Below are 19,002 nucleotides of genomic sequence, written 5' to 3' on the forward strand. Positions count from 1 at the left end.
ATGGTGTTTATACTTGCGTACTATTGTTTGTACAGATGAACGTGGTACCTTCAAGCATTTGGAAATTGCTCCCAAGGATGAACCAGACTTGTAGAAGTCTACATTTTCTTTTCTGATTTGCTGATTTCTTTTGATTTTCCCTTGATTTCAAGCAAAGAGGCACTGAGTTTGAAGGTAGGCCTTGAAATAGATCCACAGGTACACCTCCAATTGACTCAAATTATGTCACTTGGCCTACCACAAGCTTCTAAAGCCATGACATAATTTTCTGGAATTTTCCAAGCTGTTTAAAGGCACAGTCAACTTAGTGTATGTAAACTTCTGACTCACTGGAATTGTGATACAGTGAGTTAAAAGTGAAGTAATCTGTCTGTAGACAATTGTTGGAAAAATTAATTGTGTCATGCACAAAGTATATGTCCTAACCGACTTGGCAAAGCTATAGTTAGTTAACAAGAAATTTGTGAAGTGGTGGAGAAACAAGTTTTAATGTGTCCAACCTAAGTGTATGTAAACTTCCGACTTCAACTGTAGATAGCCAATGAGCTGGGCTTTACAGGAGTATATCTGTCGCACAATTTTTCTGCTAACCTTGTGCGACAGCATGCCTTTTCCTTTGGACAAAAATTGCAAGAATATGGAGAGTTATGAAACCTGGGTGTTTTACAAATGTTGAACTTACAATATGGCTACGAATACTGGAAAAGCTAAATCAAAGTGTAAGTATACAGATTTGACGATATTCTTGCAGAAAAATTTCATGTAAATGTGTCCTTCACGATTTGCCCAAATGTTGCTGGGTGGCTGTAGTAGAAATAAGGCCATGTTCATAAAAAATAATCATTGTATAAACGTCACAGACAGCCACTGTTTAAAAGCTAAATGTGTGTAACCAGACTAAAGGATATTATAAGCAAGTATTTTTTTATTCGACAGACAGACATACGCATAGACCAATGGTCGATGCCTAGACTGTAGGGATTGAGTGTAGGCCGACCTGGCTACCTTTTACCTTGTGTTCGGAGTGCCAACATTTTACTAGGCAAATTCATATATAATATGTATTTCTTAACAGATTACATTACATTTTTTTGTTCAAATTTTGTTTGTGTATTCCCAAATGTTGTTTGTGTTTCCTTGTGCTGAAGGAGTTAAATAATCTTTGAAAGAACAACCTCATTAATCCCCCCCCCCAGTGAGGTATTTTGTGTGACCAAATAAAGACAAGATGCTTTCCAGGTGGACTCCATTGTTTTTCCATGTGTTTTTATGTGCACTGGTTTAGAGAAGATAAGCCGGAGCATGGACACATAGGTGCGGACACTATAGCATGGCTGTGGGTTTCAAATCCTGCATTCACCTCATATGTGTGTTAACAGTAAGTTGCTCTCTGGATAAAAAATTATACTTTATATTATTATTGTCCCCAGTCAGTGTGGTGCTAGGTTGGGACACCATCACAATTCTGCTGAGACAGAGGATGAAGGGGCTTAGAGCAACAGGCCCTGTTTGAGTGGACAGGTTAAGAGCCAAAATCTCTCCCCCACCCTACTCTGTCTTTATTTGTCTACTAAATCCTTCTACTGCTGTAAACACTGTTCACAGGACAACTCCAGACTGTATATCTGATCTCAGCAGTGGTTCTGTTGCACATGGTTTTATATGGTTCTTGATTGGTGGGTTGCTTCCAGTTAGACTAGGGAGTAGTCTAGGAACATGTTTGTAGGAAAGTACTTCATGTGATGTCCCTGACTATGCAAGTGGCAGTGACTAAACACACACCAAGATTTATAAATTATTCAGGCAGGTTTTATTTTTTTAAGTAGAAGCCTTCCAAAGAGAGTCTCTGGATCAGGAAATGCCCAAAATGCAACCAATAAAACAAAAAAAAATGGAGACATTTGGCATAACTGCAGGCAACAGAGATATGGGTGTCTTTCCCTTTTAATTGTGGCTGATGTGTTGAGTGAGCACTTTTGGAGTACTGTCCTTAACACAGTGTTGAAGTGACCAGGGGCCTCATTTATAAACATTGCATATGCACAAAATATGCCCCAAAATATGCCATGCGACAGTTTTCACGCAAAAGTTGCCATTTATAAAAACTCAACTTGATGTGAGAATGTGCTTATCTTCCCGCAAACTTTAGACCATGTGTAAGCACAGTTTCTAGTGGTTGAAGTATTGCATTGCAAGAAGCCAAATGCAATAGCCGAGCCTTGTGAAATGGGGAAAATATAATGACGCTCTTATTCCTAAAAAGAACATGAAGCTAAATACGCTTTAATAACAAGATGAAATCATCTGCCGTTCGTGAGAACAGCGAAATTCTATGTATTTTATCTTTCCATTCTAAAATAATTAGAAATGGGCATCTATTGCCTATTATTTGATTTCCATGATGTTGCAGAATAAATTCCTCAAATGTTCTGCAAATGTTCTGCCTGAAAACCTTATAAGGATAGGCTTCATCTCTTATTTAATTGTATCCACTTCACAGTAGTAAATAGATAAGCTAGTTCAAGAATTTTGCTCTATGCGATCCATTCCGAAGCACAGTTTAACAGTAGAACAGAGGTTCACCTTTTCCATTGCCATTTGTAGGCTACGTCTGTAATTTAAAATTTTCTCGAGTAGACAATATTTCATTTATAAACATACTACATTTGTCATTATGATATGTATTGTGTATTATTTATTCTGCAATTGTTATGATAACCATTTTATAATAAATTCCTCACCGTTTATGGCCATGATTAGTAAATATTCCCGAAGTAACCATACAACAATTTACCATGCGTATCTCATTTAATTAGGCCAACCAGATGGGCAATTAATAATGTCAGGTTTTTGCTCTCTGCGTCGGAAGGGGAGCGCGGTTTAGAACATACAGTAGAATTTAAGGAGCAGTGGTTACAAAGAGACTGGTTATTATGAACAACCGTAACATATGCAGGTTTTGGCTCATAGTGCCCTCTTGTGGCAGAATAGGGTAATTGGAAAAATGTAGTTCAAATGATGTATAACTTTATTAAGATCATTTGCAAAGCATTGCCTTGGAGGGCTATGCAGCAGAAAGTATTCAGTAGCTTGTTTGCTAAACATTTCCAGTGACTGGATTGACTGACTGTATTCCTCTACCAGGTATGATGTGCTAAGCGAATGTCTCCTGCATAGAGACATAGACTTTTGTTTATATACTTCACTTTCTATGCAAATGTTAACATATGTTTCCCATGCCAATAAAGCCCTTAAATTGAATTGATAGAGTGGGGGGCTCAATGTGAGCCATGCATGACCCTAGAGAAGGGCTCCTTCCGGGTGGACCTGCGTCGGTTCCACTCCACCCCACTGCAGCGCCCGTGAGACCAAGCAGCTTAACGTCCTGGTGGAGTGTACGCTCTTCGCACCCTCCAAGGCCAGCGACGACTCGGAGAACTGTGTTGACGGGGCGGAGAGAGAGAGAGACGGAGAAGAGGGAAAAGGGAGGAGAATGAGAAGCGGCCGTCGCACGGTGGGGGCTTCACTATAGACAACATCCAAGAGGAACGGGTGAAGTGAACGAGTGTGATGGGAGCCAGGATCAGATCACTACTCTGTGATATCAGATGCTCTCAGGCCTCCACATTAACTGATTATATTCGCCTAAGATATTTTAATTTAAAATAATAAGCAACTGTAATTTTAAATGTAGAACATTCGTTTTCTTAAGACTGACCGCGTTGATTGTTTAAAGTGCTGCATTAGTGAATACTGCTTTTCAGATAGTTCAGATAAATTATGAGGATTGTTTGGACCAGATGAATAAGATGTTAGATATTGTTTAATAATGAGATTATAGTTTTATCTAAAAAGTACTGTAGGTAAAAATGGTAGAACACTGACACACTGACTTGTCAAAAAATAAATAAATATTTATTTAAAACATTTATTCTCTGAAGAGATAATAATTACAAATCCACTCTGCATGCCAGCTGCTGTGTAATGTATGCCAAAACAAATCAATGGTCATAAAGGTTTGACAGGCTACTGTTTTTTGTTGTTGTTGGGTGTGACTGTGTGAGGATCTACATTCAATACAAAAACAGGCCATCTGCCAAATGAGTACATTTATTATATCAATACTATCATTAAAATAGCAACGGGCTAAAGCAAATAGACAGTGCCTATAGAATGGCTACACACCCCTTGGATTTATTCACATTATATTGTGTTACAAAGTGGGATGAAAATGGATTTAATTGTATTTTTTGGTCAACGGCCTCCACAAAATACTCTGTAATATCAAAGTGGAAGACACTAATATACCTTGATTAGATAAGTACATAAGGCTTTGCATTTAGGCCAAAAAGTGTATTCCTTTGCCATGTTTTTATTGTTGTTGCAGTATTACTTTAGTGCCTTTATGCGCGTTTTGGATTATTTGTATTCTGTATATTTATATTCTTCTTTTCACTCTGTCATTTAGGTCATTATTGTGGAGTCACTACAATGTTGTTGATCCATCCTCAGTTTTCTCCCATCACAGCCATTGAACTCTGCAGTTGTTTTAAAATCCCCAATGGCCTCATAATAACATCCCTAAGCAGTTTCCTTCATGTCCTGCAGCTCAGAAGGACGACTGCATCTTTGATGTTTCTGGGTGGTTTAATACGTAATCCACAGCATAATTATTAATTTGACCATGCTTAAAGATATATTCAATGTCTGATTTGTTATTGTTACCCATCTTCCAATCCCTGGTCATCTTTATGAGGCTTTCAAAAATCTCCCCGGTCTTTGTAGTTTAATCTGTGCTTCAAATTCAATACTTGGCTGAGGGACCTGACATATGTTGTATGTATGGAGGACAGAGCAAGGGGTAGTGGTTAAAAATCATGTCAAGCCCTATTATTTCACACAGAGGGAGTCCATATAACTTATGTGATTTGTTAAGACACCTTTTACTTCATTTAGGCTACTACTTCTGCAACTACTATGTTTTAGTTATTTAATTGTTATTAATTTGTAAAAATGTGTAGAATTTTCTTTTCCCTTTGACATTAGGGTTGTATTTTGGGTAGATTTAATGATTTTAAAAATGTTATAAAATATTTTTCTATCCCACTTTGTAACGCAAAATTCCAGGAGGTGCAGACTCTATAGGCACTGTAAATATGAATCGAACAAGATCTAAATGTACTAAACACATATGGCTAAATGAAAATCAAGAACTTGAGTACAAAACAATTGCTCCAAGTCGACCTGAGAGAGATAATGGCCAAACATGGATGGAAACATTCATATGAAACAAGGACACATTTTTTGCTGCCTCTAAATAGTCTGGATTTTCCTTTCCTTGTCTCTTGGAAGTGACTGACTTCAGCTGCAGCCATGATAGAATGGTAATAATACTGTGCTTGATAATGATAATGCTGTTGATGCAAGACATGTTTTACATTCTTTTCTGAGACCCAGTGTCCCTCTAGTGGTGGAAATATGCATTGACGTACTCCATGCACTTTTGGAGTACATGGATAAATGCTACGGTAACTGGTGTCTTGTTACCATGTATGTACATTACATGCTATGAGTTAGTTTCCCTGAGATGTAGTTGTTTGGCAGTAAAATGATTCTCTGTTGACATTACATTTGCCTTCAAGCTAGCTCAGGTATGGCATGTATACAGGTAGGTGCTGCTGATGTTCCAGTCTGGGGGGAAGTCCTGCAGCGGGTGGTTCTTCAGGTGTTTCTGCATGGCAGCCAGGCTGCTACAGAACTCCAGGCAGACAGTACACTGGTAGGGTGTGGCCCCGCCGTGGGTCCGCAGGTGCTTGATCATGGCTGAGTAGTCCCTTGATCGCTGGCCACACAGACGGCACTCAAACGGCTTCTCTCCTGGGGTTGACATTGAGAGTGAGCAGGCAAGCACATACACAATGACTGACAAATTGAAACACACACCCACGCCTACACCTACACCCCCCCCCCCCCCCACACACACACACACACACACACAAACACTGGGGGATATAATACCTGTGTGTACCCGATGGTGTGTATCCAGTTGGTGTTTGAGACTGAACTTCTTGGAGCAGCGTTTACACTGGTAGGGCTTCTCTCCTCCCTGATCTCGCCGGTGGGATGGCAGTGACCTCTCCACCCTGAAGCTACGATCACAGTACTTACACCCCAGAGAAGTCTCACCTGAGCCTGGGGAGGAGAGAGCAACAAGATGGGGTGGGGGTGGAATTGTAATCATTCCATGTCATATAAATTCATTTTTTCATTTAGTATCTTGTGATGAGTAACTTATAATTAGTTATAGTTAACTTTACATGAATGTACATTGTGTATACAGACAGAACCGTCCAATGAACATCAGTATTAATAAAACTAGCTTAGCTCCATTTCTATTCTGTAATGCGTTTCTTCCCCTGACGTTCCCCCTGTGCTCCCCATTGCAGCCTGTATAATTGAGCATATGGGTTTGTTTTCTCACACGTCTATATTTATCAGCACAATCATTGGTGACCATTACCCGGTTAAACAATAGTGTGAGGCCAGAGTGATGACCTACTAATAGCACTAAATGGTGATGTGAGCTCAGCCACATTGCATGCAGATGGATTCTCTGTAGGACAGGGGTCACACTCATGACTGTAAAGGCTCACTGTTGTCATAGCAGCAACCTTCTTCACGCAACATTTTTTGTTGTCTTCATTTGTGAAGATAAGTTCAAAGATTACTTTTTTTATATATTACAGTGGGTATTGTATGAAATGGTATTATACAACTGTTATGAAGCATAATTGTATTTGTCACACACCTAGATAATGATAATTAAGACCTCCTTTTACCAGAGATAGTTCTATAAATACACCACATCCTTTCATGAGGTTCAAATTGACAAGAAGAACCTTGGTTTCCTCTCATCGTGTACCTTTGCATTTCTCTATAATCTGACCGAGGTGTGATTCTGAAGTAGAGCTGTCAGCTCTCTAGCCCTTTGGTGTCAGTTAGTGATACTGTTTTACACAGTTACTATGGGGCCCTGTAGAACACATACAGGATGCTGAATAGGGGGGGGGGGGGGGCGGGTGATGAGAGAGGGAGCGAGAGAGGTGGGGAAGAGCAAGGACCAAGACCACAATAAAGTGTTCACTCCTCTCTTACTACAATTCAGCCTGTTCTCAATTAGCTTCCTGTCCAAATCTTCCTTGGCCTCTCACTTAGAACGCATAAACCTCTGACGTCTAAGCTTGATAAGTATCTCACTTATAGGGACTAAAATGATCAAGTCTGATAAAAGTGACCAGTGGGAAGTCAGTGAAACACTCATTATTCAACTAAATGTGTTACTCTTGGCTGTCCATTCAATTTGGTGGAGACAATCAGTGGAGATAATCTTGAGTCACATGAATACCGTCTCTCAGTCGTACTGTAACGAGCGAGTGACAGTGCTAACCCCATCACACAAACACAGACTGTAAAGATGTGAGGCTGATTTGACCACCCTACATTGAGTGAAAAAAAGATGTAAGCTTTTTTTCCCTTTGGCACTGTATCAAAACCACCAGAACATTGCAGAACGTACTGTTTGTTCTGCCAGCTTACCGCACTGCTGCACCGCCAGCACAAAGCCACAACTCACTCACTCATTCTGTCTGTCTGTCTTTCTGTATCTCTCTCTCTCACACACACTCTTGCTCTCACTCTCTCTCATACTTCTTCTCTCTCCCCCACTCGTTCTCTCTCACTCTCTTACTCTCTTTCTCTCTCGTTCTCCCTCAGGCACTCTTCTCTCTCTCTCTCTCATGTTTCCTATATGCTCTGTCCCTATGACGATAGAGGTTAAGGGTCACACTTTGTTAGAAATGTCACTGCCATGTATCCATTAGAATATTAAGAATACAGTCACGTCTTAGTTCTGTACAGCTCCCAATACAATATTTGCATTTTGAGATGATGCTTTTTGCAATGTACCCCAGTTAGAGGTCTAGTGAAAAAGCACTGAGTGAATGTTGTGACATTACAGTACCTGAGGGGTAGGTGGTTGAGGCCTGCAGCCATGAGCTGCCCAGGAGGACCTTGCTGCAGTGCTGACAGTCCTGGGTTCTTCCTGGACGCTCCTGGGAGTATCTGGCCCCATAGAAGACAGGTTCATAATCAAACCTTATTTCAAGGACAAGAGTCAACGTAACTGATGTAAGGCAAACACGCGAGCATGGTGGTCACCGCACCACTATTAGATAACCCAGTTGATGTGTTGCAATGAGTGTCATGCCAAAGCAGATTGATTTGCACACCACCTTTAGACATCCTGTCCTTCTCCCCGGCCTCTCCAACTCCAGGCTATATGTACCTGTCTATTGATGTCAAATGTAAGTACCCAACTGTCGTAGGCTGGAGTTCTGAGGAAGAGGCCAGGCGTTACAAATATACTGTATGTTTAGTGTCACATAGAAAAGGGACTTTCCACAGCATCTGACGCACTTTGTTAGCTCGACTGAAAAACCATAGTTGAATGATTTTTCAGAGATTAAAGGAGAAGTGGTAACGCTCTTTGTGGCCCTAAAATCCCCCAAATAAACAAAAGTGACAAATCTGCTACAAAGTTTGCTAGATGGTTTCCTACGCTACCTAATTAAATGGACACAGATATCAGATAAACCTCAGAGATCAACAACGGGAGGGAGGAGGAAGTCAGAAAGATGTTGACGACCGATAGTTTCAACACTGAAACAGGATCACATAAACACAGTTTTAAGACTACTTACACTCATTCTGTAGTACTTTGTAGTACTCTGATCTGAGCCACATGTTATTTCTGACCTGGGCGTCAAGGTGGTATCTGAGGGAGTGCAGTATGTATCATGTTATGCGTGTGTGTGTGTGTGTGTGCGTGTGTGTGTGTGTGTGTGTGCAATGTGTATTACGGGGACCTTATACCAAATTGTAAACTGCATTTCTTTATATATATTGTTTTATTGGAATGTTTGTGTTAAATTTGTTGTCCTCAGGGCTCAATGGACTCCCCTGATTAAATAAAAGTTAAATAAATAAAAAATAGGCAGACGTTGTTTAAGAACAGCTTGTAACTGATCCGTAGTGGATCTGAATGTCTTTCATGGTTGATATTTGCAAGGGAGGAGAGTAATTAAGGGGGCTCCCCTTTAGATACTATGCAGAAAACTGATTTGTAGAGCCTTTCAATTACACCATACTGTACATCATGTCTCTGCATTATAAATGAGGAAGTAGCTTCACTGTAAAACCAGAAACGAGACAGTGTAATGCCACCATCAAGGGACAGACCACACAACATGACTTCAGCAGCTGTTCTGTGGTTTGGACACAGCTAATATAAATGACCATCTACATCCATAATATACATCGTGTGAATATGACAGACAGGAGAGGGTTAACTGGAGACAGCGGAAACTCTGCTTGTAGGAAAGAACTTTCACTCAGATCCACCCAAATGACAATGAGTCAGATAGCTGTGTCGATATGTGCTACTTAATGTAAGCAAATTAGGGGGATTCTGAACTATATTGTAGAAATGAGAACAGGGAAAGAAGGAGAAGAATGGAGACCAAAATGTCTGTAGTATAAAACCCCTCCAGAGAGGTCTTACCTTTGCCCTTCCGCTAGTGCTCCACCTATCAACACTTTATCCATCGTCTCTCTTTTTCCCAGCAGACCTTGCTTCAGGATGTCCCCCAGCTCCCGAGACCCAGAGAGCAGGGGGTGGTGGTATGGGTGCAGGATGCCCGGGTAGCCCAGGACGGCGCTGTGGACCTGGGGCGGGCATGAGGACGTTAGCAGGGGGTACATGTGGGGAGAGGAGAGGTGGAAGGGGTATGTCACCAGGTGCTGTGAGGGGTGAAGGGAAGAGGAACTGGTTGCTAGGATGTCGTTATAGTTCAAGGCCATCTTCCTCAGGGTGTTGACTTGGTGCCACATGACCCTCGGCGCTGGGGGAGGAGGAGGAGGGGGTTGGATGGTGGCAGCAGTGGTGGCGATGACACTGTCTCTGGATGGAGGCGGTGTGGTGGCCACTAGTGTGGGTGTGAGTAGCTTTGGCCTTTTTCTCTGTGGTGGTGATGAACCAGAGGAGTTATCCCTAGTGTCAGGAAGAGTGGGGTCCTCAGTGAATGGGCTGCTCTGGGGCTCCAGATCAATGGAGGGAATTGTCTGGGGATCCCCCTCTTCTGGAATGGGACTTGCTTTCAGGGATTCTTTCTCATCTCTTTCCTCTGTTATCTGAACTCTTGTTTCTGTCATTTCTCCCGTTTCTTTCGTTCCTCTCACTTCTCTTATTTCTCTCAACTCTCTTCTCTCTCTCTTCAGGCACCCCCGATTTCTCTTCAGCTGGCTGCGACACTGCTCCTCCAGGGAATGCATCTCCAGGAGCTTGGCGGCCCTCAGAAGCTGGGGCAGATCATCCACAGGGACCTCCAGGGTCTCGGTGTAGGCAAAGTCCAGGACCTGCTGGAAGGTGTGTGGAGAGAGGAGCTCCAGACTACAGTGGTAAGGTTGGTCGAGGTGATCAGGCTGGTCTGAGTGTGCAGCCTGCAGGGTGAGCTGATGCTCCAGGGTTTTGCTAGCGCAGGCCAGCACCAGCCGATGGGCCCTGAACACCTGGCTCTCCACTGAGATGACAGCATCACACAGCGTCCCCGAGCGACGCAGGACATCTGCCTGGCGCAGGAAGAGGGAGTACTGGGTGTTGTGAACTCGGATCATCTTAGAGGTATGGAGGAGGAAGGGAGGTGTGATGGGAAGAGAAAATGGGCAGGTGAATAGGAGATGGTTTGGAAACTGTTTGAGACAACGCCATTCAACCTATAGGAAAAAGGAGACCATGATCATTTTTTGTAATGTTTCTGAGAAATAAAAATAGCAGATAGCAAGTTGGAAAATGTATTTGTATAAATAGGTAAATTGCAGAGATTGCGGTTGTGATAAATAGATTATATCCCACGCCTGGTTCTTAGTGTTTTTCCATCGATGCCAGACGTTTAGGATGTTTTCAAGCTATCAGGGGTGAGAGAAGAGGGGGTTGGAAACTCAGAGGGCAGATCATATCACCTGCTGACGTAGGTTCGGTTGATAACGTGCTGTTGGTTACTAGGGTTTTGGAAATTCATAGCCCGAAAGGGACTGACACAATGCAAGAATGACAATAAAAAGTTCAACATTACAGGAGCAATTGATGTGTCAATCATGTTACATATCAATAAATATTGAGTGACATTTCATAGTCTGCAGCATGAAGTGAAATTAATCTCAAGAACATGTCGTAATAAATTATATCCATTTATGATATTATCTTTAAATCCATTTCCCCTGAAGTCCTTGTGTGGCAATCTGTGGCTTAAAAGGTCTATGTCAATTCTGTGGTTGATGAAGTACAGCATATTTCACAGATGTTTTTAGCACGTCTTATATCTGACCTCTGTAGTAAAAATAAGTGGCTGTATGTCTGGTTGACGTGTGGAAATGTTATGTTTCATGTCAGCTTTGAAATGAATCTCTCAGGTATACGCTCAGAAGCCACAAACCTCCTCAGAATATGACACTATGACTAATGCCAGTACACACAGGCTTCACAGACAGACGACAAGTTTGTTTGATCAACAACAACCTATAGTGTACTGTAATTTGGTTTAGATAGGCATCTACAGTTGTAACAGTGTGCTGTATGTGGTATAAATCAAGTTGTGCTATTGGAACATGCAGTAGTGAGTCTTGATATGACAGGATTGTGTCGAAAAGAAACGGGGTCACGTCAATTTACAGTGGATTAACCGCAGTTCTGTGCTATATTGTGCACAATCCTACTAAACAGCAGTGGTGGAAAAAGTACTCGATTGTCATACTTTGGTAAAAGTAAAGATACCTTAATAGAATATGACTAAAGTAAAAGTGAAAGTCACCCAGTAAAATACTACTTGAATAAAAGTCTAAAAGTATCTGGTTTTAAATGTACTTAATTACAATGGTGGAAAAAGTACTAAATTGCTATACGTAAAAAGTACAACAAAATGCTTTACATCAAATTCCTTACATAATGCAAACCAGGTGGCAAGAATTTCTTCGTTTTCTAATTTATGAACAGCCAGCGGCACTCTCCAACACACAGACATCATTTACAAACGCAGTAGTTGCATTTAGTCAGCCAGATCAGAGGCAGTAGGGATGACAACGTGTTATATTAATAGATGCGTGAATTGGACCATATACAGTGGGGCAAAAAAGTATTTAGTCAGCCACCAATTGTGCAAGTTCTCCCACTTAAAAAGATGAGAGAGGCCTGTAATTTTCATCATAGGTACACTTCAACTATGACAGACAAAATGAGAAAAAAAATCCAGAAATTTTTAGAATTTTTAATGAATATGATGAAAATTACAGGCCTCTCTCATCTTTTTAAGTGGGAGAACTTGCACAATTGGTGGCTGACTAAATACTTTTTTGCCCCACTGTAGCTGTCCTGCCTGAGCATTCGAAATATAATGAGTACTTTTCTGTGTCAGAGAAAATGTATGGGAGTAAAACGTGCATATTTTCTTAAGGAATGTAGTGGAGTAAAAGTAAAAGTAATAAATATAAATAGTAAAGTACAGATACTGAAAAAATCTACTCAAGTAATACTTTAAAGTATTTTTACTTAAACCACTGCAAAACAGGTTAAAACTTACTTTATTTTTGAACTCATTAAAACCCCCTTCCTTAAAAAATCCAAGTGGTCAGTTATGTGTGTGATGTGTGGTTGTGTATCCTCTATCCTGCTCCTCCAGCTGACCTGTCTCTGAGAGAACTTTCCCATGGAGCACTTTGGTACAGTAACCTCTGCTCAGTACAGTGACTCCATTTCTATCCGCCGAGGGCGACAGTCGATAAGATCGAAAGTAGACATACCGGTACTGAAATGGCAGCAATTTAATATCATCGTTACTGTAATGGATGCTTAATCTCTTTCCAACACACACATAGTCAAACAAAGTGTCAGTTCCACTCTCAAAAGTATGAACTCAATATTTTAAGTAATACATTCCTTTATTTGCTTACTAAACACACAAAATGTGACTTGTTTGCTGAATGGGTCTATAGACCCCAGAGTGAAAATACAAAAACGAAAAATAACAACTAGAGTATACGGATGGCCATGGACAACTGTTATATGATGCCTCTGTTTGGCCTCTGTATTATTAAAGATTATATCATATTATAAACTGGGTAGTTCGAGCCCTGAATGCTGATTGGCTGAAAGCCATGGTATATGAGACCGTATACCACAGGTATGACAAAGCATTTATTTTGACTGTTCTAATTATGTTTGTAACCAGTTTATAATAGCAATAAAGCACCTCAGGGGTTTATGGTGTATGGCCAATAAAGGGAAAGGGGGATACCTAGTCAGTTGTACAACTGAATGCATTCAACAAAAATGTGTCTTTCACATTTAACCCAACCTCTGAATCAGAAAGGTGCGGGGGGCTGCCATATACCACGGCTCTGTGTTGCGTCGTGGCTAAGAACAGCCCTTAGCTGTGGTATATTGACCATATACCACCCCCCTATATCGTATTTATGCACCAGATGATGGATTCACATTTTCCACAAATGTGCAATACATTATCCTTGCCAAGGCACAAACATACAAAGGCCAATCATTCAAGGCTCAATAACGCTGGGTATTGGTGGTGGGGACACAACAGATCATAGAAATCATCATATTCGGATTTAAATGTTGTTGCTAAACTTTCTGTATGCAACATGAGGGATCCCACAATCACATTTTTGAATTTCTTATTGTTGAGAAGCAACTGCTTTAAGTTAATTGAATTAAATTAAATTGAACACCCTTCTCGAAAATGAGAATGAAGTTCATGCGTAAGTGAAACTGCAGATTAGCAGTTATCGTACAATGTATTCCAGCATCATTTCATCCCTATTTTTATTGGTACAGTAATACTTTATAGGGTGAACATTTATAGAATGTCTTTACTGACATTAATTTGACTATTTACTGTATATTAGAGAATTGTATGAGTGCATTTAAAAAAAAATGATATTCTATTATTTCCACCAGTAGGAGATCAAGTCACGACAGAAATTATTGATAAAGATGAGCAGAAAATACTGTATAAAATACAATATAGCTTAGAATTTGTATTATGTATGCTGAAAAAAGGGGAAATCCAATTATTTTCAACTAATACAATTTTGCTCACAGAAAGATATTTTGTTTAACAATACTTTTTTTCTTCTTAAAAAGATAAGGGTCACAATTATTGGCTCCTCGGTTTTCAATAATCCAGCACCCTCCCTTTGTGTACCCTCCCTTTGTGAGGATAACGGCACTGTGCCTTTTTCTGAAATGTTTTATGAGATTGGAGAACACATTGGGGTGAATCTTAGACAACTCCTACATACAGAATCTTTCCAGATCATTGATATCCTTCATCTGTGCTAATGGAGTGAGTGCCCTCTTCAATTCAAACCACAGGTTTTCAATGGGGTTCAAGTCCAGAGACTGAGAGAGCCATTGAAAAATGCTGATTTTGTGGTCAATTAACCATTTCTTTGTGGAATTTAAATGTGCGATTGGAGTTATTGTCTTGCTGGAAGATCCTCTTATGGCCAAGTTTCAACCTCCTGTCAGATGCAACCTGTATTTTGGCTAAAATGTCGTGGTACTGGGTAAATTCCATGATGCCATTGACCTTAACAAGGGCCCCAGGACCAGTGGAAGCAAACTAGCCCCATAACATCAAAGATCCACCTCCATATTTTACAGTAGGTATGCGGTTCTTTTCTGTTTATCACATCCTCCTTGCGTGGCCAGACATGTCTACTTTCATGTCATCTGGCCATAGCACAGTAACTCCAAGCACACATAACATTCCACATAGAAATAGTTAATTGACCACAAAATCAACATATTGCAATGACCATCTCTGTCTCCGGACTTGTGGTTAGAATTGAAGAGGGCCATAAGCACAGACAAAGGATATCAATGATCTGGAAAGATTCCGTATGGAGGAGTAGTCTAAGATCCCTCCCAATGTGTTCTCCAATCTCTTCTAACATTTGATGAAAAACACTCAGAGCCGTTGTCCTCACAAAGGGAGGGTACCGGAGTATTGAAAACAGGGGTGCCAATCATTATGACCCCTATCTTTTTGAGAAAGAAAATATTAGTTGCTAAACAAAATATATTTTTTTCTGAGCAATTGTATTAGTAAAAATAATAACATTTTAAAATCTTTGCAGCATAGCTTGTATTTATTTTATTCAGTCTTTTTTGCTGATCTTTATCAGGGTGCCAATAATTTGAGTCACGACTGTATGTTCCTTTACTGATACTGACATGTGTTTATAGAAGTAAAATGCAGTATTATTATTATTGACATCTAGGACTATTGCAGGTAGAAATGTTACATGCAGAACCTTTAACAACAGCTTGATCCACCATCAATGCAATCATCCATACAAACGAATCGATCCACAAAGTTGAATGAGTAGATCTTCCCTGGTTATACGCATACAGGACAGTACCATCAGAAATCAGGTACTGATGGCGATATGATTACTGAATATCACACATACAGTAGCGGGCTACAGACAGACATTAGGCCTACAGTATGCAGGCCTCAATATTACCACAAGCAAATCTACATGTCCTCAATAGCTCATAAAGCTAAGGGGAAAACCTAGTGTGCACTGACATACCTTCAACATCCTCTGACAACACATGAAAAACCAGAGGGCCTCTCCTCTATTCACATGTAAAGGCTGGAGTTGCATGTGAGGAACCTTTTGAAGCTAAAAACCACAGAGACACCAGCGAGATGACAGGATCAACAGAGAGGAGATAGTGAAGAGAAAGAGTTAGAGAAAGAGAGACGTTTTAAAAAATTGGCTTGAGAGACCATGCAGGGATGGAAAGTAAAGTAAAGCAGAAGTGTTCAGTGTGATGGAGAGACTCACCAGTTCACGAGTGACTCAACCCACCCACTGTGGAGAGTGTCGACCCTACACACATTGTGGCCTGGCTGTTGAATGACAGGGTTGGCTGGGTGTCCGTTTAGGTAAGGGAAAGGGTGGTTACCTCTTCTCTCTTCTCAGTCCCTCCTCTTAACCTCATCTGGCCCTGATTGGTCTGGCATGGGAGCATCCGTGAGATATGATTGGTTACTACAGTATACAGAGTTGAACTGGCTATACTATTGATCTTGGTTGATTATCTCATTTCAAAATAATGTGTTAGGCTGAGACTGACAGTTTGAAATGTAGCTATGCACAGGTTATGCCAGAGTAATCTCTTTAATCATATTTTTGATTACTGAAATGTTGTAATGGGCTGAAGTACAGTGCTCAGAGAACCATTTGCACTTTGTTTAGCTTTGACAGGATGTTGAACGCCGGAGATGCTGTAACAACATAGAACCCAACTACAACCTGTCTACTACAACCTGTCTACCTGAAATAGCACATGCCTGATGGTGCAGTATTTAATGCGTGTGAGATGGATAATGTGAAAACTATTATCATTAATGATATAGGCGTGTAGGCTTCTACTGTGGGGTCAATGGTCAGACCTTGCACTCTTTACAATGCATGCAGCATCTTTAGTAGTACGTTATACAGTAGTGAAGCGTGGAAATTTAAGGCTCTGTTTTTCAAAGATATTTATGTTGATTAAAGGACCAGTTCAGTCACAATTCAGTTTTCCTATATTTTGTATCATATTATACAGCTGATAAAACTAACACTGTAAAAGTGTGAATACATTTGATCAGTGTTATTTCCTGATATTTGCTGGTTGAAAATACAATCTACACAGGACCTAACAAGCAGGTTTTGCATGGGTGGAGTTTCGGCTTGGCTGGTGACATCACCAGGTGGTAAATGACTTAATAGATCAATCACAACGAGAGTTCCAAACTTCCCTGCCAATAACAGCTATTTTTCCTCTCCCCATTCAGACCACTCCCAGACAGTCTTAGCAAAATTCTTGTTTGAGAAATCTTGTATATTCTTTTTGACCATTTTAATTGAAAACTATTACAGTAAGGTACTTAATTGTTACCCAGAAAGGATTTGATATTGATATAAAAACATCTGCATTGGCCCTTTAAATGAACCTCCATTGTGTTGAGAAGACATACTATAGTATGGAGAGTCTTGACCAATCATTCGTTCTGTACTATGCCGGATATTTCTTCAATTTTACTAAGAGAGTGGGTGGGGGGGTGAGAGGGACACTCAACCATCTGAATGGTCCAGTGGTTTCCCTTTCACCCCTACTCCTTCACCCCTAACACCTGTTTTTGCATATCAGCTCAACTGCTTTCCGAGACAGAAAGAGCAACGATGACACACACGGGGGGAAACCATGTCAACTTTAGTGTCAAAGCCTTTATGTGGGGTTCCCTGCCTAATCCTCCTCTATAGGTCCACACAAAGATAAGCTGCATTTAGAAATGTTTTTTTTTAAAGGACAACTTTTTTTCAGCAGAGAAGATAACTGATCATGTGATTTGATTGATCCGATTGATCCAAAATGTAACTTTCTGAAAAGCCTTTCTGGATGTGCGTGTTGCCTGTTTGAAACAGAAGTAACACAAATACCATGATGAAGTGCAGTAGGCATTCCATTTGAAGTGATGGAGGTGTTGGTGGCCACCTTGCATCTCCCTTAGTTAGTCATCATCAAACACTCCTGTTGTTGGGGTTAACCACAAGGTGGTCTGTTCATCACATTATTTAGATCACAGATAATAGAAGGTCTAAGGGTAGGTGTCAAGAAACACACCTACACATCTTTCTCACAGGAAAGAAAAACTTTTCCAGAAGAAAACTATTCACATTGTGCGAGAGAGTTAACTGAGTGAGAGAGTTAACTGAGTGAGAGAGTTAACTGAGTGAGTGAGTGAGTGTGAGTGAGAGAAAGAGATAGAGAATTACTTGACAGATTGGAAATAATTAACACAAAAACAGAGCAAACAAATGCTATTTGTCCCTAAACAGAGAGTACACAGTGTCAGAATACCTGACTACTGTGACTGACTCAAACTTAAGGAAAGCTTTAACTATGTACAGAATCAGTGAGCATGGCCTTGCTATTGAGAAAGGTCCTCATAGGCAGACCTGGCTCTCAAGAGAAGACAGGCTATGTGCACACTGTCCACAAAATGAGGTGGAAACTGAGCTGCACTTCCTAACCTCCTGCGAGATTTATGACCCTATTAGAGACATATTTTCCTCAGATTACACAGACCCACAAAGAATTCGAAAACATATCACATTTTGATGAACTCACATACAGTTGAAGTCGGAAGTTTACATACACCTTACCCAAATACATCTAAACTCAGTTTTTCACAATTCCTGACATTTAATCCCAGTAGAAATCCCCTGTCTTAGGTCAGTTAGGATCACCACTTTATTTTAAGAATGGGAAATGTCAGAATAATAGTAGAGAAGGATTTATTTCAGCTTTTATTTATTTCCCAGTGATTTAGAATTTTACATACACTCAATTAGTGTTTGGTAGCATTGTCTTTAAATTGTTTAACTTGGGTCAAATGTTTTGGGTAGCCTTCCACAAGCTTCCCACAATAAGTTGGGTGAATTTTGGTCCATTCCTCCTGACAGAGCTGGTGTAACTGAGTCAGGTTTATGGGCCTCCTTGCTCACACTCTTCTTCAGTTCTGCCACAAATATTCTATAGGATTGAGGTCAGGGCTTTGTGATGGCCACTCCAATACCTTGACTTTGTTGTCCCTAAGCCATTTTGCCAAACTTTGGAAGTATGCTTGGGTCATTGTCCATTTTGAAGACCCATTTGTAACCAAGCTTTAACTTCCTGACTGATGTCTTGAGATGTTGCTTCAATATGTCCACATAATTTTCCTTCCTCATGGCACCATCTATTTTGTGAAGTGCACCAGTTCCTCCTGCAGCAAAGCACCCCCACAACATGATGCTGCCACCCCATGCTTC

At 40.6% G+C, this 19,002-nt stretch overlaps 1 protein-coding gene across 1 annotated transcript; it reads right to left on the reverse strand.

The window, feature by feature from the left end:
* Positions 1-4,443: 4,443 nt before the first annotated feature.
* Positions 4,444-16,080, reverse strand: zbtb32 (zinc finger and BTB domain containing 32). Its single transcript, XM_021591890.2, has 5 exons — positions 15,985-16,080; positions 9,620-10,830; positions 8,021-8,121; positions 6,019-6,192; positions 4,444-5,877 (listed from the first exon to the last, which is right to left on the reverse strand). The coding sequence occupies exons 2-5, from the start codon at positions 10,729-10,731 to the stop codon at positions 5,648-5,650; spliced, it is 1,617 nt and encodes a 538-aa protein (XP_021447565.2). The 5' UTR covers positions 10,732-10,830; positions 15,985-16,080; the 3' UTR covers positions 4,444-5,647.
* Between the last annotated feature and the right edge of the window lie 2,922 nt (positions 16,081-19,002).

Source organism: Oncorhynchus mykiss, chromosome 3 (genome assembly GCF_013265735.2).
Source record: "Oncorhynchus mykiss isolate Arlee chromosome 3, USDA_OmykA_1.1, whole genome shotgun sequence".
In the NCBI taxonomy this organism is placed as follows: domain Eukaryota; kingdom Metazoa; phylum Chordata; class Actinopteri; order Salmoniformes; family Salmonidae; genus Oncorhynchus; species Oncorhynchus mykiss.

Excerpts from the sequence above, each read along its gene's own strand:
- zbtb32 (XM_021591890.2), bottom strand. The coding sequence starts at position 10,731 with ATGATCCGAGTTCACAACACCCAGTACTCCCTCTTCCTGCGCCAGGCA. Across the intron at positions 8,122-9,619 it reads GCACTAGCGGAAGGGCAAAG|ATACTCCCAGGAGCGTCCAG; the intron begins GTAAGACCTCTC and ends CTATGGGGCCAG. Across the intron at positions 6,193-8,020 it reads CTCAACCACCTACCCCTCAG|GCTCAGGTGAGACTTCTCTG; the intron begins GTACTGTAATGT and ends TCTCCTCCCCAG.